Source organism: Convolutriloba macropyga, chromosome 7, assembly GCF_964194025.1.
Source record: "Convolutriloba macropyga chromosome 7, txConMacr16.3, whole genome shotgun sequence".
In the NCBI taxonomy this organism is placed as follows: domain Eukaryota; kingdom Metazoa; phylum Xenacoelomorpha; order Acoela; family Convolutidae; genus Convolutriloba; species Convolutriloba macropyga.
The window spans coordinates 18,379,580-18,404,325 of record NC_134474.1 but is presented as its reverse complement, the minus strand read 5'-3'; the positions used below and the strand labels follow the sequence as shown (position 1 = coordinate 18,404,325).

The window sequence follows — 24,746 nt, the reverse complement described above, 5'->3', positions numbered from 1 at the left end:
GATCATATTTTTTATTTTGTTTTCAACAGTATGGACAGGAACAACCAAATCTAAACGGCAGAAAACTCAGTTTTTATCAAAACAGTTAAAGCACAGAAACGCAAAAACTTACTGGTCAACTGCACGTGTAAGAGCTCCTCAGTAAATTCGAATCCGAAAGCCAGCATTCATTAAGGCTATTCTCAAAAATCGTTTTCCTCGTCTTTGACGATCAAGCTTATAAAATATTTTGTCAAATTCATTATGTATGTGTTCCAGCGTAGGAACCGCGACTCCGTAAATTAACAAGTTTTTCCATCGAACTTGAATTCCGAAAACCGTTTAACAGATCAACCTCGTTCAATTTCAAGAAAGTCGTTAGTAATTCGTTTTAATCCCAGTCGTCGTTAGTATTGAGGGCAATTTTTGCAACCATCAATTTAGGCTCCAATTTCTCTTCAAAATAAAAATATTGTTCTGTATGAGCGTTTACCAGTCAAACTGACAACAAACCGCTATTTGCCTCTAATTGCAAATGTGGCCACACCACTCAATTTGCTGGCAGCCGAAGATGACAGCTAACAAAGGAAAGTATAATACTAATTACTTCATTTCAACTGAGAACAGATTTTATCTAACTTACCGGTAACGCTGTTTTAATTCACTTGAACTTTCCTCTGAAAAAAATTGATGAATTTTTTAATCTAAAACAAATCAGAAGGAAAAAAAAATTCTTAAAGAAGTATGTTTTCGTTTAGTTCAGGCTTGCATCAGGCTTGAATGTACTACTATTGCCTATTTTGCCGATAGAAGCAGACGACCCACACAAGAGTTACGAGGATGTCTTACAAAAAGGAATCCTATTCAACAAAGAGTAAAAATTCCGGTGTAGACAACAATAGCCCAATTGTTGAAAAAAATATAATGTTATAAGTGATTTCAGCCTTTATCAAAAAGACTCAATTTTTTTGACAATTAAGGAACAATTTTTAAGCTGTATTTTCTAAGAGGCCAGGATGTTTGCTCCCTTCATTTATTGATGATCCTTAAGTCAACAAACAAAATTCAAGGTTGTCCTATTTTAAGGTTTCCGCATAAAAAATGACCTGAAACAGAACAGTCTTACAAAAAGGAATCCTATTCAAAAAAGAGTAAAAAATATTGGCAGAAAAATTTGCCCCAGTCCTGTTTTTGGTTCCATTCTGAAAGCACATCGTCAGCTTGAAGCCAGAACTGAAATTTTTTTGCGAAACTGGACTAAAATCTACCTACAACATCATGCCCATTGGATCTTTCATCAAATTTTCGAGCCAGCACTTCGTCTTTAAGGCAGATTAGCTACAAAGAAAATCCGGAGATGAAAAAAAATTACGAACAGATGTTGATCTTATCAGATATGAAACAGCTACATTCCTTAAGAATTACGAAACACTAATATCAAGAAAAAGCCGACAAAAGCAGCCCACGTGCGGGCCCTTAACGTGGCTGGAAATAGATTCCTGGGACGAGGAATGTTGGTTGGAGGATCAGCCAATTAGGGATTGACGGGTAACTTTGATTCATGCCAAGATCAGGCAAAGCAAAGTGCAGGAAACTTTGAACTTTTGAATACAGTTACTGCATTTATAGTTAGCCATCAATAAAATATTAAAGCAGACATCGAATCAATATTTTTAATTGTAGACTACCAAAAAAGCACATAAACAGAAGACAGAAAATCTGAACAAGAACTGGTCGGTTGTACAAGAACAATTGAGGGCCTTTGAAATTGTTTTTCAACGATTGAGAGAATGCACTCAATTGTTGTTTTTGAATCAAGAACTGATGCTCAGTTTTGACCACACAGCAGCACTTTTGTCGCTCTTGTACGCTGATGTTAAAAGTCACAGAGCTAGGGTGTACACTTATAGAAGCACATTCTGAAGTCAACCTTGACTTTAAATGAGCAGCATTCTCCATTGTCGATTGTACCAAAAACTTCCCCAGTGGCTTTTTTACAATCGTTGCTTGCCGTCAAGTTAGCTTTTTTTGGAAGCAGTTTATCTTTGGCCATGTCTCCAAAGTCCGACATACTCTCCTATTATGAATGTGCAAAGTTACTACAGGCAAAGGAGTGTTGGTGTTAATCCTTGCGATTCCATTAGCTTCCCGGCAGACAGTTTTTACAACTGATAGATCAAATTTTATTCCAAGGCTTGTTGCCTTGGAACTAAAATCCAGAGCTAATCCAGAGCTGCCAAAACTTACAAACTAATCCTGAGCTACCAAAACTTGTGACTTGGAAGTTTATTACCTACCGACTGAAGTGCGGGCAGGCAATTTTTGATTTGGTATACGGCTCATCACCTCAGTGACAGATGCCTATGAAAAGAGAGGATACATTCTCACCTCAAGGCACAAGTCAAAAAATTGTTTAATTCCAGGTTTTAAGATCTGTATCATGACAGTGGCTTCAGACTTTCAAGTAATAAAAAGCAACAAAGAAAGATTCCAACAACTTTGGCAGGCTGTGACAAGATTACAAATAAATTTATAGGTGTCCAGCTACCAGACCCGCTTGAATTGCCAACGGCATCCATTTTAGACGTTGAGCGACTCTCATACCTTGAGTCACGTACCGTAGCAGCCGTATTCATATAAGGAAAAATCAGAGCAGAATTATTGTTCTGCCCATTATTGTTGTTGACTTCTGATCACCAAAATGAAATGGTACATAAATTATTGTTCATCATACACAGTAAATACACAAACAAGATAGAAGCAGTAAACAAAACAGTGAAACAGAACAATCATATTTTCTCAAGAGCTTCCAACCGATTGATAGAGTTGAAAAGATTTGTTGACGACTAATTATGACCAAATGCAATTTATTTTTTGACTACATGGCAAAGACGTCTGTACCCCATTGCAACAAAGGTTACTGCAGATTCTATCAACAATTTAATTTTGATCAATCATATTCCGCTCAAACTGTTAATCATCCGGTAAACCCTATCCAACCGGTGCAGTTTAAAATTTGTAAAATATTCTTGCAGTACACTAGCCACACAAACGATTGACGAATAACAACTGATGACCAACTAATGATCAAGTGGAACCAAATACGTTGTGATCTCTTTCTCTGACAGCAGGAAAAGCAACATCATCAATTTTTCAGTTATCTATTCCTCGGTTGAATATTCAATTTTGAATTGATCGCGGATTTGATTTTTTTTCTTTACGCGGAACTCCATTGGCCCAATTTGGCTCTTCGTTTCTATTTCAGCTGATCATGCAATTACTGGACTGGAAAAAGACTGGCAAATACTTGTTTCAGAAAACTCAATTTTGACATTTAAAAAAATTTGTAGTATGAACACATTTGTGTCCGGAAATTTCTTGAACCAGGGGAGGTCCTTAAAAATTCGAATCAATCAAACTGATTTAAGCATGTTCATATGATCTGATCAAACGTTCCAGATTGATGCGAGCTGTAACTAATTTTCACTTAGTATATAGAGAGAGCTTAATTGGTAGTAGTAGACGTCTGACTATTTCTTAATCCCCAAAGTTTTGCTAGTTTTGAGAGAATATACATACTCAATTAAATAAATAGAAATTGTCAATCCACACAACGAGAAGACTCCAACCGCTCAGCTGAAAACCTCAATAATTAAAAAAACCTATTTGGGAAAAGTGCATGCTCACACGCAAACAATTCAGTTAATATTTTCGCGCAGTAAAACTGCTAACTACCTCGTGCAATGAGGTCAATACAGTTTTTAGTTATGAAGAGGCAAGTAAATGCCAAAATTGTACATGTGAAGATTTAATTCTTAACGGATGTTACGCTATTGACTTAATTAAGTCGCATTGGTTTCAAAAAATCTTCTCAGTTTTTTATTATAATTATGTTTATCATTTTTATTATAAATATTATTATGATTATTATTCTTTTTCTTATAAGTCTTTAAGAATTTTTTTATTATTATTTTTATTATGCTTTTTATTGTTATTGTTTATAACATCAGTTAAAATCTCAACAGTGCAGGAACAATAAAAACAGATAAGTTTTTTTGCGCCTGAATAAAACTTCTGATGCTATAAATTTCAATAAAGAAAATTTTATTAAACTCAGCTTTGTGGGCATGCAGGAACGAACGTCTTCCACAATTAGAGCGAAATTGGGAACGAGTGAACCGTAAATATATTGTGACCTTGTAACCATAGTGTTTCGTTTTATGAGTTCGCTTAGATTTAGTTGGATTTTGCAAGGCAGGTGTATAAAGCGAAACGCAAACAATAACATTTTGAAAACAATGCGTTGTCTAATTGGCAACCGGTGTAGCTGCTTAAGGTACGACGAGGTTGGTGTTGAAAGTGACAATCGAAAAATTAAATGAGAGGAAGAGTTCAGTATTCGTTGAAACTTGCTAACAAAATTTTGGCAGACCATAAAAAAGTGAATTACAGTAGTCGACACGTGATAAAACTAAAACCCTAATGAACTCAATTACTACTTTTGTTTTAAATTGATCTCGATATGACTATGTTTATGGAGATAATAAAGTTTGAACAAACAAAATTGACCTGTCGTTGCAGCGTAACTTGAAAATCAGTAAAACAATCTAGAATTTTCACCTGTTCAGTGTAGTCACCATCATCTGGCAGAGTTAGAAGACTATGCTTAACAGTTTTGCTTTTCCGAGTAATCATATACTAACTCTTATCCGCATTCAATTTTCATTTTGCATTGCTGAAGAAACGTTGAATCGGGTTCAAAATATCATCAATCATACCTTGTCTAAGAGTCGAACCGAGTACAAAATAAGAAATGGTAACATCCGCGTGGAAGTGATAGTTCAATTTCATTTCGGTCAGCTTATCTTCTAAAAGCAGAAATAAACAGGAAAAGTATAAGTAAACAAGAACCAACTCTTGTAGCACATCTGTCCTAACTTTAACATCAACAGAACAACATCAATTTAAAAAAACCCGTTAAGAACGATTTGCAAGATAAATTTTAATAAACAGTAGCACCACAGATTGCAAAAAAATCGTTTTTGCCAATATCTCAAATAAAAACTGACGATCGATAATATCAAAGGCTGCGGACAATTCTAACCCAATACACATCACGGAAACCGACTCGTTCAAATAACAAAAAAGATCATTAAAGGCTTTCAGCAAAGCCATTTTCGTTGAGTGGCAGCAACGAAAAGCACTATGAAACTTGCTACTGCGATTATCAGATCTGAAGTACACAAAATACAAATTAATTTGCTCAAAAACAACTCTTTCAACAAATTTCGTCAGGAATCTTAGAATTGTCACAGGGCGATAACTCGAAAACATTTTAAGGTCAAGGTTACACTTATTCTTGAGCGGCCTTACGACGCATTGTTTGAATTGTTTTGGAAATTATAGTGTCTGGAGAGTTAATTTAGTTAACGCAATTAAGTAGGACGGAGAATTTGTCAAAACAATATAACATAAAGTTGTTGACTTTACATCACTTGGTGCCGTACCGTTCGAAATTGTTGACAGAAATAATCGGAAATCACTCTTTGTAATAACTTGAAAAGATTAGTGTACATCATTCAATTTTAGGCTAATGAATGGAGGCCGTGAAATTAATACGGTTTCCATTTTTTTAACAAAAAAGGCATTAAATTTTTTGCTATACATTCACAGCGCTTTGTCCTCAAAAAGCGCTGTGAATGTATAGCAAAAAATTTAATGCCTTTTTTGTTTAAAAAAGGACACCGTATTAATTTCACGGTATTTGGATATTGGTAAAGACAAAACAAAAGATACACCATTTTGCCCAGCGTAAATTCAAGAAAAGCCAACTACGCGTTTGTTAATCACTTGTTTGAAAAATTATCGGCTCATAAATTTCCATTAGAAGATAGCTAATGCACTTCTTTGTTTTTATTTTCCACTTGGGCAACACTGCTCGAGCAAAAACTCATCATTTGAGTTATCTTTGATCCAAGTTTCTGTTAAATCAATAAGTATGGAATCTTTAGCTTCAATAAGATTTCTTATTTGCGAGGTCGTGTTGCAAACCGGTCTTGCATTATGTAAAAAAATTTACACGGTCACTAGAAATTTTGAATGATAGTCATGAGAGCAAGGGAGCCAGTCACTCACTCATTTTTTTATTTAAATCTTGAATATGAAATATTTTCTGACCAGAAATCGGCAGGTAATTGTCAATTTACCAAAAAAAAATTATCGAATTTGAAAACACAGTGGAAAGATTTCGGGCGAAATTCTTCTCTAGATTTTTCACGTATACGTAGTAGACCAACTAGTTTGTTCTTGCAATTTTTTATATCATACGTAGAGGCAGACTTGCATATACGTCCAATTTAGAGAAGCCGACTTTTTGCTGGCCATTATACTGTTGTTGTTGTTGTAAAGTCTTTACAGCAAAGCTGAAGGGCATTGTTCCGATGCATTTAGTTTACAAAATTGATGAATTTTTTCTGCAATTTTGACATTCGCATGCAAGCTGCCGGGTGCAGGTGTGGTTTTCGTTGGATTTCGTCTCCACTAATTTCCAGAGAAGCTGTATAATTTGCTTCTTGAGTGAGTCCAGTCGATGAGCTGAGATCAACCAAGTGGTTTACTTTGTTGGCCAGTCGAGATATGTGGAAGACGAATTTTTTTTTTGCATTTTTTAGTCATAGACTTGACAATGTAAACAGTTTATTCGATCGGGATGACAAGTGCTGTGTTTGTAGTAGCTCGATTTTGTTTTTTTGGTTCGCTTGATGTTTGTGGAAGTAGCAGAATTGCACTGACGGTCGTCCGATGATTAATCTTTAATATGCCCCCTTTGAAAACTTTGGGTCTTTTGTCTGGAGACTCGCTCTCAGCAAACAAATTTTCATTGCCTTCAGCATTCAGTTTCTTTTGACTACGACTACTTGCAGTGCTGTCAGTCCGATTTCTGAAATCTATTCTAAGATACGTCTAATTGGGCTTTTTCAGAGATTTTATCTCCAGCTTCAGTGATTAAATTTTAGAAACAGCCAGCCTACTTTTTCTAATTTAACTTCAAGAGCAGACGTTCGATAACGGGCTACTATTTCTGTTCAAGAAGTTGGCAAACAACTCTAACAAGGCCAAAATATCTTTTCAATACCATTTGTCTGATCCATTCCAAGGCAAGATCCATGAATGCATTAATATTTACATTGAACACAAAAACAGCGTTCTCATTCTGTACATAAACCCACAAAGTGCAAGCTGGATCGGATTTGGAAAGCTGCGGGGATAAAGCTGTCATTTTTGGAACAAATAAGTACAGTCCGAAGACTGCAGTAGGCGCTGATTGTGTCAATGCATTCTTCACCGTTGGCAATATTCGAATATGAATCAAACAGGTTTCTTCAGCCGGAATCGGAAATCCCCGGTAACTGGGGCTACCCAAACAAAATCGAGCCTGTGATACAGCAGTAAATAATTACAATCAGGAGCTGAATTAGATTTAAGTAGACTCCCGGGGCACGTGGATACTATTTAATAAGTTTATCCCAACAATTAGTCTTGACAGTAGTCGACAACTAAAGCATCAGATGCGAGAGAGAGAAACTAAAGCATCAGAAATATAATCAAAATAGAAATGATAAATAGCAATCAAAACAAATTGCAGTAATTTTGAATCAGGATTAGGAAAAGAATAAACAGTTAGGTCAACATCCTTCCTCTACAATGTGTCTTATTGACGTTTCCATTGCAGGGCGCTGGCGCAAGGAGCGCGCGCCACGGATTCAGAGTATGGCACTACGCAAGAGCGCACAACCTATTTTATACTTTATGTACGTGATCACGTCGGAATATGAATTTTCTTATCGCTGATCCTGGAAGCCAATCTCCGCATGGTTTTTGATGCTGACGGACCAGCTCCTCCTGTAAATGAGAAGATTAACGGACAAAAGGTGGCTTTTCCGACTTCTATTATACTTTGCTCTTATTTTAATTTAAATCCCATCGGTCTTTTCATGCAAGTTTTTGCGAATAAAGCAGCTTTACTGAATTGGCGGCAGTTTGCTACTAAAAGTCCAATAGAAAGAGCGCCGATATTGATTAAATAGTAATCTTTCGTGGGGGAACTGACCTCTGATGGAAGCACTTTGAAGCCCTCCTCGCGTAAAATTGATTCCCACCCGCAGGTCGTGTTACATAAATTCGTCCGAAATCAATGAAGATATTTTCAAGAATTACTATGCTTGGGATCTTAATAATCGGTTGCATTAACTTTCTAGAAGTCGTCTATGTTCGGCTCCTCAAATGACCTCTAATATCGAAGAAGACACCTTGGATTGATTACAAAGGTGAATAAAGTGACTGCGTGAGTAAGGTGTAGATAACTGTTCTAAAAAATGTGTTATCCGAGTAGTGTTTAATTTAGGGGAAGAAATTGCTGACTCCTATTACATCATCAAACGACTTGAAAAAGACTTCAAAATAGACATGGATGAGCACTTAACATCGGAACAGAAAGCTGTATCTCATGCTCTTCAGCGAATGCTGAGTGAAGGAACTATTTTCAGTGGGTCGGCTTGGAGTTTCTTGATGTCAGACAGTGGTAGAAATACCATCAAAACTTTTTTCAGGAAGAAAAAATTGAGGGGTATTGCTGCCTCATATCTTGCAGCTCACCAGGTAAAGAAACAACTGTGGGCTCAGGGAATTGGACGAATGCCGCATGAACATATTTTGCAGACATGCAGTGGCGACCTTGATGCGCTGTCACTTTATTTATCGGACAAACCGTACTTTATGGGTGATAAAATGTCTTCAGTTGATTGTATCTCATTTGCGTTTCTACAAGTCGCTTACCATACATCAGAAAACTCGAGAAATGAGAGTCCGTTACGAGATGGCATCACTGAAAGGCGTAACCTCAACGAATATAGAAGCAGGTTGCAAAACGAGTTGTTCCCTGACTGGGACGAAATTGCATCGAGTAAATCGTCTAAAAGGAATTGGAAACCGTTAGACAATGGTCATCATAAAACCTAGCGTTTGACTGTTTTGAACATGTTGATAAAATTTAATTGCTCTATGTTAGAACAGACATTTTAGGATGATTAATCATAATTTGAAATGCTCTCATTTTCAGCAAACTTTCAGATAAGTTCAATTGGCACCATGAGTGCTGAAGACATTGTCATTCACGCCTTTCCACCTTATGGTGGCTCCATATCAGCCTCGCCTTTTCCTATTCGAGTTGAAATGTTTCTTAGATGGGCAAAGATTCCATACACGGTAACAACCAACTCTCCAACTCATTCTCACACGAAGAAGACACCTTGGATGGAGTATAAAGGTTGGAGAAGTTAATGATTACATACATTAATGATATTATTTTAAATTATGACCTCTGGGGCAACAGTAAAACAGATTCCTAGAATTTCGATTGTAAAATAAAAAAATTATGTTTTATACAAAGCCGTTTACGCGCAAAGATAAAAACTTTTACCGAGACAACCTGTCATCACAAAAGTAGATATCAAAAATTCGTGGAGACTAATTTTCATTAACGGAATTCTGGAATGGTTAACTGTTCGCAACTAGTAACAGAGAGGTACAGCTTTTCGATGATTGAGGGGCAAAGTTTTTGAAAAGCATTTTCTACGTTCAGACAAATCATGAATTTTATCAACTGGCGTTCTTTTTTATGCCAACTGACAAAATGTATTTTGTCATCATGATCGTTTTCTCTATTTTAGGCGAATCAATACCAGACTCATTTATTATAATTGAGCGGCTCATGAAGGACTATAACCTTGACATGGATGCTCATTTGACAGCTGAAGAGAAAGCTATTTCACGCGCTTTTCAACGTATGCTCAGCGAAGGATCCCTATTTGCTGGATTTGCCTGGCGATTTACTTTATCGGACAATGGGAAACTGATGGTCAAACATTTCTTAGGAAACGGAGTTCTGGGCAGCATAGTATCACAGTTCGCGGGCGGGCAAATGAAGAAAAACGTTTGGGCTCAAGGAACAGGAAGAATGACGCGTGAGCAGATTTTGAAATCTTGCTTTGACGATATGGATGCCTGCTCTGAGTTTTTAGCTGATAAAACCTACTTCATGGGAGATAAAGTTTCGTTAATAGATTGCCTGACTTTCCCAGTCATGGAGGTTGTAGAACATACTTTCTTCTGTTCGACTGACGACAATCCTATCAAAGATCATATGTTGAATACAAAGAATCTAGACGCGTACAGGAAAAAGATCGAAGCAGAGTTTTTCCCTGATTGGATGGAAATTGCGGAGAAAGCTGATTCTAAGAGAACGTGGACGCCATCTTAATTTGTGCGGTCATCATGCTAGCTGCCGCGTGATTAATGCAGAATGAACCAATTTTTCTATTCCTTTTTCAATAGAAATGTGATTTTCTATTTTTACATTTCATTCTGTTTTTTACCGGAAGTCAACAATTAGCCCTATTGGAATTATGAATATCGTTTAGTGTATATTGTAAAAATTTTCATCCAACATATCATTCAAAATTTATCCCTATGCTCTTTTGTGCAGAAGCTAAACATAGTAGTTAGACAAGTGTCCGATGTGACATGATACTCTGCTAAAAATTTTATCTAAATGACCATCGAAGAAGTTTAAACGAATTATTTCGTGTACGTTCTTCGTGGGAAAAATAAGATCAAGTGAATCGTCCAGAAGTAATGGAACCCCGCGTCAATGAATTCCAGAATAGTTCGTGGCTATTCAAACTGGAATTTGAATTAAATTACTGTAATCTTGTTGATAGGCAAACAGTTTTTGCTCAACATTTATGGATAATTGCGTTAGTGTTGATCAAAATTTCAGGTAAGTTTATCTTGCTAAACCCACTTGACGTAATGGGCGCTGAGGACATTGTCATTCATGCCTTTCCATCATATGGTGGTTCCATATCAGTTTCGCCTTTCCCTATTCGTGTAGAAATGTTCCTCAGATGGGCTAAGATTCCGTACACAGTCACAACAAAGTCACCAACTCATCCACACACAAAGAAGTCGCCTTGGGTAGAATATAAAGGTTAGTGTTTGTATTAGCAATGAATAGTTGATTGATTTAACTTCTAGCAAAAACATGCAATTTAGATGCGCCACTGATGGCATTATTTGCCTCCTATGACGCGAAATGTGAAGTTGCAATCTTACAAATCTTGATCTAAATCTGTTTTGCTTCTGAGAGTGCAAGAATGATAACCTACTGTGCTGCAATGGCTATTTTTTAGACAGCGTGTTTTGCGCGTAGCTGGTCTATGAGCATTTGAAGTAAAAAGCTTAAATATAGTACATTTTGCCGCGGAGAGATTTCCATTTTAAATGTTGGCATATTTAAAAAATAGTAGTATTTCACATGAGTTGACAATTTCTGCGAAACGAAGCTGATATACCAATCTGATCTATGCAATTAGTGTTTCTTACAGGTGAGTCAATACCAGATTCCTTTCACATCATCGAGCGACTGATGCGTGACTACAACATTGACATGAACGCTCATTTGACCGCAAGAGAAAAGGCTATTTCACGCGCGTTTCAACGCATGATCAGTGACGGATCTGTATTCGCTGCGTTGGCATGGAGATACAATTTATCAGATAATGGAAAACTAATGTTGAATCATTTCGTGGGAAATAGACTTGCCGTGGGAAATAGACTTGCTGGCCATTTGGTGGGATATGTAATTGGTAGTCAAATTAAGAAAAGCGTTTGGGCACAGGGAACTGGAAGAATGACGCGTGAACAGATTATAAAAGCATGGGGTGAAGATATGGATGCATGTTCTGAGTTCTTAGCTGATAAGCCATACTTCATGGGGGACAAAATATCCCTCATAGATTGTCTGTTATTCCCAGTTTTGCAGGTTGTCTATTATACTTTCTTCTGTTCGACTGATGACAATCCGTTCAATGATCACGTGTTAAAAACAAAGAATCTAGACGCTTACAGGCAGAGGATAGAGGCTGAGCTTTTTTCTGATTGGAGGGAAATTGCGGAAAAGGCTGAAGTTAGGAGAACCTGGATGACATCTTGAACTCACATTGGCTATTGCACTGGATTTATCTGGACTAGCGCTGCAGAACTTTTGACTTTCTGATCTAATGTTTGTCAAAATCAGGTATTTTAAGATTCTATTTGTATATGATTTTTACTCAAAGTAGTTAGGTTGCACATTTTGCGGTAAATGTATAGTATTGTAAAATATTGATTTCTTTTTCTACATATCAATTGAATTGATTTTTCCGATCCACAGTTTTGTGTACCACCAGAATGAGTTCATACTTTTACTGCTTTAAAATGTGGGTTGAATGGGTTGGGTTTTGCTAATCTTAGAAAATAATTGATAGCGCTCAATTGAATTTCCATTTTTTAAAATCCGTTAATTTATCGATTTTTTGGTTATATTTTTATCGATCGAACACGTGCGCTCCGATTTATCGAAAGTGCTCATACTCGCAATAAATAGCAAATAAGTATTTAAGAACACGAACAGAAAAAGAAAATTGAAGCGTCTGAATTTAGTCATTTGAGCATTACCGTTGTTCATGAAAATGTTAATGTCTTCAATGCACAACAGTTGAATACAATCTAAACGCGCTCGTGGTGTTGTGCAACCAATATCAAGTTGCAACTAACATTTAATCTCTACGTCAATGGAGCTTTTCTGAAACTGATCTCAATTACGTAAAGAGAAGCCGGTGATTGAAAGCACCAAGCCAGAGTTCTCCAAAGGGTAAAGTCAATTTGATTCAATTGCTCAAAAGGTAATGTCAACACTACTGAGAGAAACACCATTTAATGAACTACAGGAGATGAATTACAGTGCAAAAACAGCCGTTGAACATTGCAGAGCAGGAGTCCAAAGGATAATTTGATAAATTAGAGAAGCTTCCTAGGTTCTGTCACGTAAAAAAACGTCTGGTTTAAGTGATTCAGGAAACGAAGTGATGAGTAAAGATTAAGTGCTAAGGAAGACAAATGATAGAAGCAGTAAACATGTTGAGCGACGCATGCAAGCTTCGTAAGCAAACTTTTTTCTTGCTACCCGCTGTGATGCTGAATACTTATCAAGTTAAAGTGTGATACCAATTTGTCACATCACACAGAAGAGACGAACCAAAATGTCCGAAGCAGGTAGAAGTTGGACAAATAACATTACATCGAAAGTTTTTCTTGAAAACATACCAAGATATGATGAATATGACAAGTAGCTACTGATTATGATAGGGTAATTTGCGAAATGGGAAAAATGGCGCAACGACAAAAGATTTGCATGTTCTGAAAATTAAAATATATTGCAAAACGCTAGAAGCGTTCCTGTAAGGAGTAAATTAATTAAAAATGGATTTTCAGGTATGGAAATGTTGCGCCTTTGTGTTCCGTAACTCTAAAAGTTTTTCATTTTTCAAATTAAAAAAATTTTTGAAAAGCTTCTTCAACAGTTTTCTTTATATTTGTTCTGATCGAATCTTTGTCAGAATCAGGTGTTTTGAACTTCTTTTTTTTTACAAACGATTTTTACTGAAAATAGGTTAGCTATATTGAAATTTCTGTTAATTGTATAAAATCGTAAAATATTAATTCCTCATTCTACATATCAATTCAATTGAATTGTTTAGGTGAACAGTTTTCTGTACAACAGGAGTTAATACTGTAACTGCTTTGAAATGTGTTTATTGTTATTATGCCGGAAATGCGTTGGGTTTTGCTGAAATTAAAAATTAGTATCTTATGCTCGATTGATTTCTCGTTTTTTTTTTATATCAGTTAACTTTTTGACTTTCTGTGTATATCTTTAACTGCCTGAAAGAGTGCACATTGGTTTATCAAAAGCACCCATGCTGGCAAAAATTGCAAAAAAGGACTTGAAAGCAAACAGAAATAACGAACTCTGAAGCTTCTGATTTCGACAATTTGAACATTACGGCTTTTCACGAAAACAAATGTTCATTTCTGCAATGGAAAGCAATTGAACACATTCTAAATGCGAAATTGAATACAATCTTAGAAATTGAACGTAGAAACACGTAGAAATTGAACAAATAACATTACCTTGACAGTTTTGTTTTTCTCGCAATATTAAAAGTTCGATTTCTTATGATGAGTTTATTTTAACATTCTGTTTCGGCAGAACACTAATATGCTTCTGATAGTTGTTTGAAAAATTAATTTTAGTTTCAAAAGAAAATAATAAAAGCATGCCAAGGTTTAATAAATATGACAAGTAGCTACTGATTATGATAGGGTAATTTGCAAAATTCGAAAATATTGCACAAAAAAGTTGCCTTTTTAAATTGAAAATATATGGAAAAACGCTAGAAGAGTTCCAGTAAGAGTAAATTAATTACAAAAAAATTTTCAGGCGTGACAGTTACACCTTTGTGTTCCGTAACTCTAATAAAAGTTTTCCATTCCTCAATTTAGAAAAATCCCTATAAACATCAAAGATTTTGAGAAATTTTGTATACTGTTGTGAAAAGTTTTTTTTTCAACAGTGTTCTTTATAGTTCTTCTGCTCTAATCTCCGTGAAAACAAATGTTCATTTCTTCGATGGGTAGCAATTGAACACATTCTAAACGAGCTCTTAGAAATTGAACGTAGAAGCACGTAGAAATTAAACAAATAACGTTAACCCAAAATTTGTTTTCGCGATATTTATAGTACGATCTGTTTTGATGAGTTTAATCTTGACTGTCTGCTTCGACAGAACTTCAAAATACTTCTAATAGTAGTGTGAAAAATTGTATTTTACTTTTAAAAGAAAAAAAATAGCAGACATGGTAATATTGACAAGTAAATTTGGTAAATTTAAAAAGCTACTGATTATTATAAGGTAATTTGCCAAATTCGAAAAAATTGCACAACGGAAAAAAAATTGACAATTTTTCAAACTAAAATATATGGCAAAACTTATAAATACATGGCAAAAATATATTCAATTTTAAAAAAAATCACTATAAACATTGTCAAAAGTTTTGAAAAAGTTCTGTAAATTTTTGAGAAAGTTAAGATTTTTTCGGCAGTTTTCTTTATATTTGTTCTGACCCAATTTTTGTCAGAATCACGTTTTTTAAGATTTTATTTTTTACATACGATATTTACTGAAAACGGGTCAGACACTTTCGAAAATTCCGTTAATTGTATAATATCCTAAAATATTGATTCCTCATTCTAGATTTCAGTTCTATTGAAACGTTGAGGTGAACAGTTTTCTGTGAAACAGATGAAGTTCTCACTATATTTGCTTTGAATTGCGTCTATCGTTTTGTGTTTTAAATGCGTGGGGTTTTGCTATCATTAGAAAAAATATCTCCCGCTCGATTGAAATTCCGTTTTTTAAATCAGTTTTTTGATTTTTTTGTATCTTTATTCGCCTGAATGAATGCTTATCGATTTATCGAAAGTGCCCATGCTGGAAACAAATAGCAAAAGAGTACTAGAATGCAAACAGAAATAAAGAAAATTGAAGCTTTTGATTTCGGCGATTTGAGCATTACGGTTTTTCGTGAAAACAAATGATCATTTCTTCATTGGGTAGCAATTGAACACATTCCAAACGCGCTCCTGGAAATTGAACGTAGAAGCACGTAGAAATTGAGCAAACAACATTACCGCGACAGTTTTTCCTGCGATATGTATAGTTCGATCTCTTATGATGACTTTAATTCCAACCTTCTGTTTCGGAAGAACATCAAAATACTTCTGATATTCGTTTGGAAAAATGTATTTTGCTCTTAAAAGAAATTATTGGAAACATACCAAGCTACGATAAATATCACAAGTAGCTACTGATTATGATAAGGTAATTTTGCAAAATCACAAAAAAACGTTGTCAAAAATTTTGAAAGAGTTCTTTGAATTGCTACGAAAATTAAAGCTTTCTTCAACGATTTTCTCTATATTTATTCTGATCTAAATTTTTTTCAGAATCAGGCATTTTAAAATTCTTTTTTACTTAAAATTTTTACTGAAAATATGTTAGCTATTTTATTGAAATTTCCTTCAATTGTATAATATTGTAATATATTGATTCCCCATTCTACCTATCAGTTCAATTCAAATTTTGAGCTGAACAGTTTTCTGTACCAGCAGAAGGAGTTCATACTTTAACTGCCATGAAGTGCGTTTGTTTTTATTATGCTGTAAAAAAGTTTTACGAACATTAGAAATTAATATCTTACGCTCGATTGAAATTCCGTGTTTTAAATCAGTTAACTTTTTGAATTTTTGTTTGTATCCCTAATCGCTCAAATGAGTGCGCACGGATTTTTTGAAAGTGCCAATTCTGGCATCAAATATCACAAATGGACCTAGAAACAAACAAACAAAGAATACCAGTTTCGAAAAATGTACTTTGCTTTTAAAAGAAAATATAGAAATCATACCAAGATATGATAAATATGACAAGTAGCTAATGATTATGATGGGTAATTTGAAAAATTCAAAAAAAATGCGCCACAAAAAATTTGACTTTTTGAAATTTAAAATATATGAGTGAAACATACTAAGATATGATCGATATAACGAGAATTTTATTGAAATTCTCGCTAAAATTATAATATTGTAAAAAAGTGATTCCTCATTCTACATATAAATTCTATTGAAGCTTTGCGCAGAACACTTTTCTCTACCAGTAGAAGAAGTTCATACTCTAACTGTTTTGAAGCGTGTTTATTGTTATTGTGCTTTAAATAAGTTGGTTTTTACTAGCATTACAATTTAATATCTTACGCTCGATTGAAATTCCGTTTTTCAAATCACTTAACTTATTGATTTTGTGTGTTCATCCTTTATCACTCGAATGAGTGCGCACGGATTTATTGAAAGTGACCATTCTGGAATCAAATAGCAAAACATGGACATAAAAGCGAACAGAAATAAAGAAAACTGAAGCGTCTGAATTTGGCGTTTTGAGACTTTTTGCAATGGCTAGCAATTGAACTCAATCTAATGCGTTCTTATAAATTGAACGTAGAAACACGTAGAATTGAACAAATCACATTACCTGGACAGTTTTTCTCGCGATATTTATAGTTCGATCTCTTATGATGAGTTTGATTTTGTCTGTCTGCTTCGCCCTAACTTCAAAATACATCTGATAGTAGTTTCAAAAAATGCACCTTGCTTTTAAAAGAAAATATGGAAAACATATCAAGATATGACAGGTAGCTAATGATTATGTTGGGTGATTTGCAAAATTAAAAATAATGCACAATGAAGAACAAAGATTTGACTTTTTTGACATTTAAAATATATGAGTGAAATCATACTCAGATATGATGACAATCACGAGAATTTATTGAATTACTTGTTAAATGTATAATATTGTAAAATACTGATTCATTCTACATATCAATTCAATTGAGATTTTGCGCAGAACAGTTTTCTTTACCAGCAGAAGAAGTTCATACTCTAACTGTTTTGAAGCGTGTTTATCGATATTATTTTTTAAATAAGTTGGTTTTTGATAACCGTAGAAAACAATGTCTTACGCTCAATTGAATGTTTGTTTTTGATTTCGGTAACTTTATCGATATTTTGTGTATATTTTAGTAGCCCAAATGGGTGCGCATGAATTTATCAAAAGTGCCCATGCTGGCAGCAAATAGGAAAAAAGGACTTAAGCTGAACAGAAATAAAGAAAACTGAAGCATCTGAATTCGGCGATTTGAAAGTTACGGTTTTCCGTGAAAACAAATGTTAATGTATTTAATTGGTTGCAATTGAACACTTTTTAAACGTGCTTAAAGAAATTGAACGTAGAAGCACGTAGAAGTTGAACAAATAACATTACCTGGACAGTTTTTTTTCGCAATATTTAGATTTCAGTCTCTTATGATGAGCTTAAATTTAACTGTCTGTTTCGGCAGAACTTACAAATACGTCTGATAGTAGTTTGGAAAAAAAAGTTTTGCTTTACCAAAAAGTTTTTGAAGACATACTATGCTATGCAAAATATGAAAAGTAGCTACTGATTATAATGGGTTATTTTGCGAAATTCGAAAAAAATGCACAGCGAAGAAAATAATAAATAAAATATATATGGCAAAAAGCTAGACAAGCTCCAATACGCATTAAATTAAAGAAAAATGATTTTCAAGCGCCAAAAGGTCGCGCGTTTATGTCGCGATTTTATGCCGTAACTCTATAAGTTTTCCAGTTCTTGATAAATCTTAATTGAAATAGGTTTTTTTACAATGAACCATGTCAAAGTTTTTGTGAATGATCTGTATATTGCTATGAAAAGTCAAATTGTTTCGTAAAAACAGCAAACAGTTGACCACAAGGTTTAAAGTTTTAGTAGTGTTCTTTTCGTTTTGGAAACGTGGACTAAACTACTTTTTTCTTTTGAAAAGATGATTTGATTCCTTGACAACCAAATTTTATAAACTATTTACATAAAACTTTCTTCAACAGTTTTCTTTACATTCGTTCTGATCTAATCTTTGCCAGAATCAGTTTCTTAAGAGTTTTTTAACACATGCAGTTTTAACTGAAAAAAAGTTAGGTTTGTCATTTTATTGAAGTTCTCGTTGATTGTATAATATTGTAAAATATTGGTTCCTCATTCTAAATATCAGTTCAATTAAAACTTTGCGCTGAACAGTTTTCTGTAACAGCAGAAACATTTCACACTTTAACTGCTTTACGGTGCATTTATTGTTAATATTTGTTAAAGGAGATGGGTTTTGCTAATATTTGAAAATATTATCTTATGATCGGTAGTAGTAATAGAGTGAGTGATAGTCCCCGGGGGGGGGGGGGGGGGTGAGGACCCCCATGTATTAAGATAGGGTATAGCGTATTTTTCGGGATTTGGGTCCTCCCTAATGTATTAAGATAGGGAATGAATTAGCATGTATTAAGATTAGGTATAGCGGTCTTAATGTATTAAGATAGGTTGCATGTATTAAGATTAGGAATAGAATCTCCATGTATTAAGATTAGGAATAGAATCTCCATGTATTAAGATTGGGTATAGCCGCCATGTATTAAGATTAGTTATAGCCGCCGACATGTATTAAGATTAGTTATAGCCGCCGACATGTATTAAGATTAGTAATAGCCGCCGACATGTATTGAGATTAGTTATAGCCGCGGACATGTATTGATTAGGTGCCGCCATGTATTAAGATAGGGTATAGGTTTTGTGTATGTATTTGTGCATGTACATATGCTAGTAGTATAGTCGGTGCAAATGTGGGGGGTAGGTTCGCAGACGCTCCTGATTGGCTGAAATTTTGAGGGGAAAATATCAATGTTTGTGTAGTTATTAAGTGATTACGTGAGAACAATAGAATTGGCGTGGGTAATTAATTGCTGTAATTATGTGAGGGGCAATTATGTGACATGTTGAATTTTTGTTTACAAATTTCAGGTCATATTAAAATGTGAAATTAATTGGCGTGGGTTTTCAATTACCCTAGTTATCTGAGGGGTAATTATGTGACATGTTGAATTTTTGTTTACAAATTTTAGGTCAATTGCAAAGATTGTTCCCCTAATTGTTTGAATCAATTGTGTAACAAATGTCTTTTGCGCGCTCATTAATTGGAAAAAGTCAAGATAGCAAGAGGTAGTTTTGATCTACCGTCCTCTGGGTTATGGGCCCAGCGCGCTCCCACTGCGCCATCTTGCTAATTACATGCATATATGCATTATTTTTTGTACATTATTTGAAAAAAGATGTTAAATAAAAGAAAAAAATGAATTAAAATAGTATAAAATGACAGACACAGTACAAATTATGAGCATCAAAATACAAAATTACTCAATCATTTACAATAAATTGTATAAATTTCAATGAACATCAAGGTACACTTAGCCGAGTGGGTTAATAAAGTCGACAAAAAGGAAAAACTTGCGTAGCTAACTGAGTAAAAGGTACAAATGTTAAAAACTAATGTCGACTTTATTGGGCACCAGCTTTGCGTATACCCCAGTAATCAAATTTACATATAATTAATAAAATTTAGTACATGCACATCATGAACATTGTTCAAGTTTGTTTGTAAAAATTTAAACAGATGAAAAGCAGCATAAATAGTGTAGAACCCACACAAGTTTTCCATTTTCTGGAGTGGACTCTGTATCATTTTCTGATACTTTTTATTCAAAAATTTGTAATGTGTGATTGATCGTGCTAGAGAATCCGCATAGTAATAGTTTCTATTGAGGCGACCAATCATTATCCAATGTTCACCAGCTTCACTGCTTGGAGAAGTGTTGATGATTGCAAAACTAAATTTGGGCAAATTTGGGACAAAATCTGCTGGAAAGGATCCAATATACCGGAATTTAAGCTCTGGAATACGTTCAATAATGTCACGAAGTGAGGTGTTATCCATGACAAATAAGTTTTCTTTTCTTTATCTCACAAGCTCCGTTTGTACAAGGATTCCTGACAGAGCAATCAAGTTGAAAGTTTTCGTTCTGTTGAGAGAAGCAACAATCTTTGGATTTTGTGATTTTGTCAACCGTTTCGTTCTGGGTGCTGGGATGAAACAAAACAATAATTATAAAAAGTCCAAGGAAAATTAGCAAAGGAATATAAATATATATATTTGAAGTTAGTCTACCCCAGTTCACATCCACATCCATTAGTTAATTAACAATTGATGTAGAGAACAGCAACTAGATAGAGAGGTTAAGCCCACAAATGTTCCAACAAAGTACATAAAAATGAAAAAATGATGAAAAATTATTAGACATTTTTAGCAACAGTCCCAAACTGATCAATTTTGACAGTGGACATCCTTTCTCCCAGAACAATGATTTCTGTTACGTTTCTTAGTGAACGATCAAAAAACATTTCCAATCGAATACTTTCACCACTGAGTTCAGGATAATGAACATTTTCGCCAGCATCTTGAAGTGAAGTGAGATCGAATACAAGTATGTAGTGGTTCTGAAACTGATGATTCGGTAACGCAGGAATTTCCTTGTTAAAATTCATTGCTTTCATTGTTGTTACGTATGCTCTACAGTCATTAATTGTATCAAGCGATACAATAGCTCTACCTCCGCGAACAATTCTAAGTTCTCGCAAACCAAATTTCTGATAATGGAAAGGATTTTCTTGAAAATGTCCTGTGAATGCCGAATTGGTGTTCATCGCAATAGCTACTCTTCTGATTGGAGCATTGTTAAAAACATTTTCCTGAATAAACTGGTTCTGTCCTGAGGGAATAATAAATGTACGTGCAATGGTTTCCATAAAGTTGTAACAAGCAGGTTGATGAGTTAATTGGTATTTGATAGTCTGGTGATACACTTCGTTAACAACCACGCGTCGTGTAAATAAGGAACAGTCAAGAACCTTAAGGGAAACGTGAGGATTGTAGGAAATCATGTAAAAATTAGGTCTTGCACGAATCAATTTCAATCTTACTTTTGTATTTGGAAGCAGTAACTTTTCACATTGAAACAGGTCAATAGCTAATTTACCGTAGTAAGTGCTTCCATTTTTCAGCAGAAGTTCTTCCTCTCGGTCTATAAACGGGCTCTTCTCATAATCACTAGGTTCTTTTTCAAATTCGTATCCATGACAAGCCAAAATGCCTTCATTATTTCTCGTTGAAGCATTAAATTCATTGGAAATTAAAGCTTTGTGTCCATAGAGACCATTTGAGTTGCACACTTGTTGATTGTTCAGATACACTTCACAGTTGGAGAAGAGTGAGTGTAAAATATTGTTGACATGAGTTAGATAATGTAAATCTTCATCTGTGAAAGACATACCCATATCTGGTTTTCCATGCTCATCTTTTTTCATAAAGTCATCAAACAATCTTCCCTTTTGTAGTCCAACTTTGATTTGAAGGTGGATATCTCTCATATCAAGATAGATGCTTCTATCTGTTTCAAATTCAAATTCAATGCTGCTTTCATCCAGTGAAGTACTAGGATAAACTTCTTGAACATGAGAAGACTCAATTGGTTCCAAAACAGGAATTTTGTCAAAAATCTCCAAGCAAGAGTTTGTAAAGTGTCCATATCGAAAATTGGAATCGTTTGTTGATCTAGAATTCATTTTAGATTAGCAAATATATCTTTTCTCGTTCGACGACGTCGACTGATTTTTGGAGGTGATCTACGAATAATGCGACGTTTTCTTGTTTTTCCTGCACCTAGCTGTTTACGTAAAGTTTTCTTTCCAACATCAGCAGCGACAGATTTGAGTTTTTTCTTCCCAGTTAAAACATTTCCAATTTCAGGAGCAGCCATTTCAATTAAATCAGCTCCCACTCTTTTTGCTGCTGGGACGACATATCGTCTCAAAAACGGAATTGCTGTCCTCCCAATTCTTTGCGCTAAAGCTCCAAATCCCCTACCCCTTTGTCTGGCATATCCGCGAAAATACGGTAAATCACTATCAGCAACCATTTTTTACAGTCTTAATTCTAAAAATGATTTTCAGAAGTTTTTCTAAACATTAGTACTGCTCTAGTTACTCCAACAGAGTTGAAAGGTACTTTTTCACCATAAGAGTCTCGGAGCTCTAATTTTATGCTGTGGAATGAATTTTTCAGAATTTTTTTAAACTGTAGGTTTGGAAAATTTTGATAATTCATGTATTGGCCAGTTGAGATGATGTCTCCATTCTTAACCTTTGATATAAAAGGAATGCATCGTAAAAGAGCAGCTTTTGTATCACCCACAATGTTGTATTCAACAATATCACTATATATCATCAATGTATGTATTCGTACAATGTCATAAGGAAACTTGGGAAAATGTGGACCAGCACCACTCATGAAAACACCCATCCCATAAACAGCTTCTTCACATCCAAAGACATGACAAAGATCAGCACTAAATATAACAAGTAAAGAATTCTCATTGGGAAGACTCAAAGAAATTCGCTGTGTAATTTTGTTAACGTGTAATCTGATTGGTGTTTTTTCATACTTTTCTCGTTCTTGAACTTTTTTGTTCATTTCGTTTACAATATCAGAGATCGAAGGATATAGACCTGGATCAAGTGTGTAATAGTCTGATGGTTTTGTATTCGGTGTTGCTTCATCTAGATAGAAAAATTTCCCTTCCGTGATGTTTTGGTACAAGGAAGGATAAGATAGTTCTGTAATTGCAACCTCCCATTCTCCTTCGAGATTAATTTGTTCCGGAAGAAAGTTTGTAAAAGAACTTAATGTATTATTTGGATAACAATCAAAGGAAGCATTCGAAACCAACTCTACAGTAAAAGAATTCATATCTAAATGATACACTTTGCAAGCTCTTGTTCATAAAATTTGCCTAGAATTTCATCACCTTGTTCTCCATGAAGGTTATAGGTTGGTGGTTTTAAAGTCCCAATTTTAACAATTTCAAAAATTTCACTTGTGAATTGAGACTTGTAACCTTTTCTAAATGGGATATCGTACTTGGATATTCGAACTTTGTCTTCAATTCTAAAGCGTGGTTTTTTGTACTCAATAATAGGGTTTTTGTAAAAAATTGACAAAAAATCTGAATTTTTAACGTTTTTGGGTGATTTACCTATAGATCTGTTAACTCTTGTATTCATAGTGTTAACAAAACTATCCATTTTGTGAACGTATTTATCGCCGTTTTCCTCCATGTAGCGATAAATAATGTTTTTTAAAGATCTAATTGCTCTTTCTGCTACAGCAGCTTTTCTTTCACTTCTTGTAGAGTAGATTTTGATGTTTTTACTCTTGCAAAAATTTTTGAATTCTCCCCCGAACTCAGTACCTTGATCAACCCAAACTCTATCAGGTTTAGTGTTCTTCCTTAACATTTTTTTAAAGGCAGCTACAGCATCAGAGGCATATTTTGACTTCATTGATTGAACACGGACCAGGCGAGAAAAGACGTCAACACATATCAATAAGTATTTCACACCGTTATTAAATTCAGACAGTTTATCCATAAAAGCCAAATCAAGGCACCAAATCTCATTGATACGTTTTGCAAAAGCAGGTAATCTTTTGAAATGTCGAATTGCTCGTCTAAACTTAGTGTAAGAATTCTTTCTGTATAAAAAATCAGTAACCTTCTTCTTTGACAACCCACTAGCTTTCTGAAGGTTTTGAATTGAACCATATGCGGCTTTTCCTTCCCTGTACAACCTCTGTAGCTTGGCTTTTTCAGATTTGGAAAGGGATCCAGCTTCCTCGTTCTTTGCTTTTGGCATCTTTGTTTAAAATTTTATGTGGATTTATGCCGATTGCGTCAAGAATTGTGTAATAAATATCGGGACATTCAACGTTTTTCTTCTTCAGAGCGTATACAAAATCGACAAATGCAACGTTTGTATCTCTTCCGTCTAACAAAATGGAGTCAGATAGGGATAGTTTAATGCGAGGTGAATTTAAAATTTCATTGATAAGTGATTCGTTGCTAGAAGACTTTGTTTTAGCGTTAACTTTTCTATAAACAGTTTCCAAATTTTTTGGAACCGAATCCTGTTTTTCGTTATATTTGTCCAATTTTTGAGGTGATAACCTGATTTTTTGATCATAAAGTTGTTGAGGAATCAAAACAAACTGATCCATTTCAAGAGAGACGATTAATGATTGACGGAGTTAAAATTGATATAAGACTGATACCTTTTTTGGAACTCAGAATCTGTCTTCTTTTACTGAGGCTTGTTCTTTTTAAAATAAGAAGATGAATTTCTTCTCTGAACTTTAAAACTTCTTGTTTTTGAATTTCTTTTAGCTCTCCTCTTAGAAGGTTTACTATGCACTCGTTTAGAAACTGGATAAAGTCTTTGGGACAA

General features: G+C 34.7%; 5 protein-coding genes and 1 non-coding gene across 6 annotated transcripts in view; 3 read left to right on the top strand and 3 right to left on the bottom strand.

Annotated features, from left to right (window-relative positions):
* Positions 1 to 7,505, bottom strand: part of LOC142342670 (cleavage stimulation factor subunit 1-like) — a 518,885-nt gene extending 511,380 nt beyond the window's left edge. The window contains exon 1 of the mRNA XM_075394139.1: positions 7,490 to 7,505. The gene's annotated coding sequence lies outside the window, so the exon portion shown is untranslated. The remainder of the gene's footprint in view (positions 1 to 7,489) is intronic.
* Positions 1 to 7,505, bottom strand: part of LOC142342671 (RNA-binding protein Musashi homolog 1-like) — a 452,119-nt gene extending 444,614 nt beyond the window's left edge. Inside the window, exon 1 of the mRNA XM_075394140.1 lies at positions 7,491 to 7,505. The gene's annotated coding sequence lies outside the window, so the exon portion shown is untranslated. The remainder of the gene's footprint in view (positions 1 to 7,490) is intronic.
* LOC142342968 (failed axon connections-like) overlaps positions 1 to 9,048 on the top strand; it is a 12,727-nt gene extending 3,679 nt beyond the window's left edge. Inside the window, exons 2-3 of the mRNA XM_075394650.1 lie at positions 8,282 to 8,306; positions 8,384 to 9,048. Coding sequence (XP_075250765.1) covers positions 8,282 to 8,306; positions 8,384 to 8,997 — 639 coding nt within the window. The 3' untranslated portion in view covers positions 8,998 to 9,048. The remainder of the gene's footprint in view (positions 1 to 8,281; positions 8,307 to 8,383) is intronic.
* Positions 1 to 10,507, top strand: part of LOC142342673 (failed axon connections homolog) — a 546,280-nt gene extending 535,773 nt beyond the window's left edge. The window contains exons 2-3 of the mRNA XM_075394144.1: positions 9,110 to 9,304; positions 9,708 to 10,507. Of these exons, the coding sequence (XP_075250259.1) occupies positions 9,127 to 9,304; positions 9,708 to 10,297 (768 nt within the window). The 5' untranslated portion in view covers positions 9,110 to 9,126 and the 3' untranslated portion in view covers positions 10,298 to 10,507. The remainder of the gene's footprint in view (positions 1 to 9,109; positions 9,305 to 9,707) is intronic.
* LOC142342672 (failed axon connections homolog) overlaps positions 1 to 12,250 on the top strand; it is a 548,023-nt gene extending 535,773 nt beyond the window's left edge. The window contains exons 2-3 of the mRNA XM_075394143.1: positions 10,817 to 11,026; positions 11,424 to 12,250. Coding sequence (XP_075250258.1) covers positions 10,849 to 11,026; positions 11,424 to 12,031 — 786 coding nt within the window. The 5' untranslated portion in view covers positions 10,817 to 10,848 and the 3' untranslated portion in view covers positions 12,032 to 12,250. The remainder of the gene's footprint in view (positions 1 to 10,816; positions 11,027 to 11,423) is intronic.
* A 7,315-nt stretch (positions 12,251 to 19,565) lies between these two features.
* Trnam-cau (transfer RNA methionine (anticodon CAU)) lies at positions 19,566 to 19,637 on the bottom strand. The gene has a single exon. It is a non-coding gene; the product is annotated as a tRNA-Met (tRNA).
* Between the last annotated feature and the right edge of the window lie 5,109 nt (positions 19,638 to 24,746).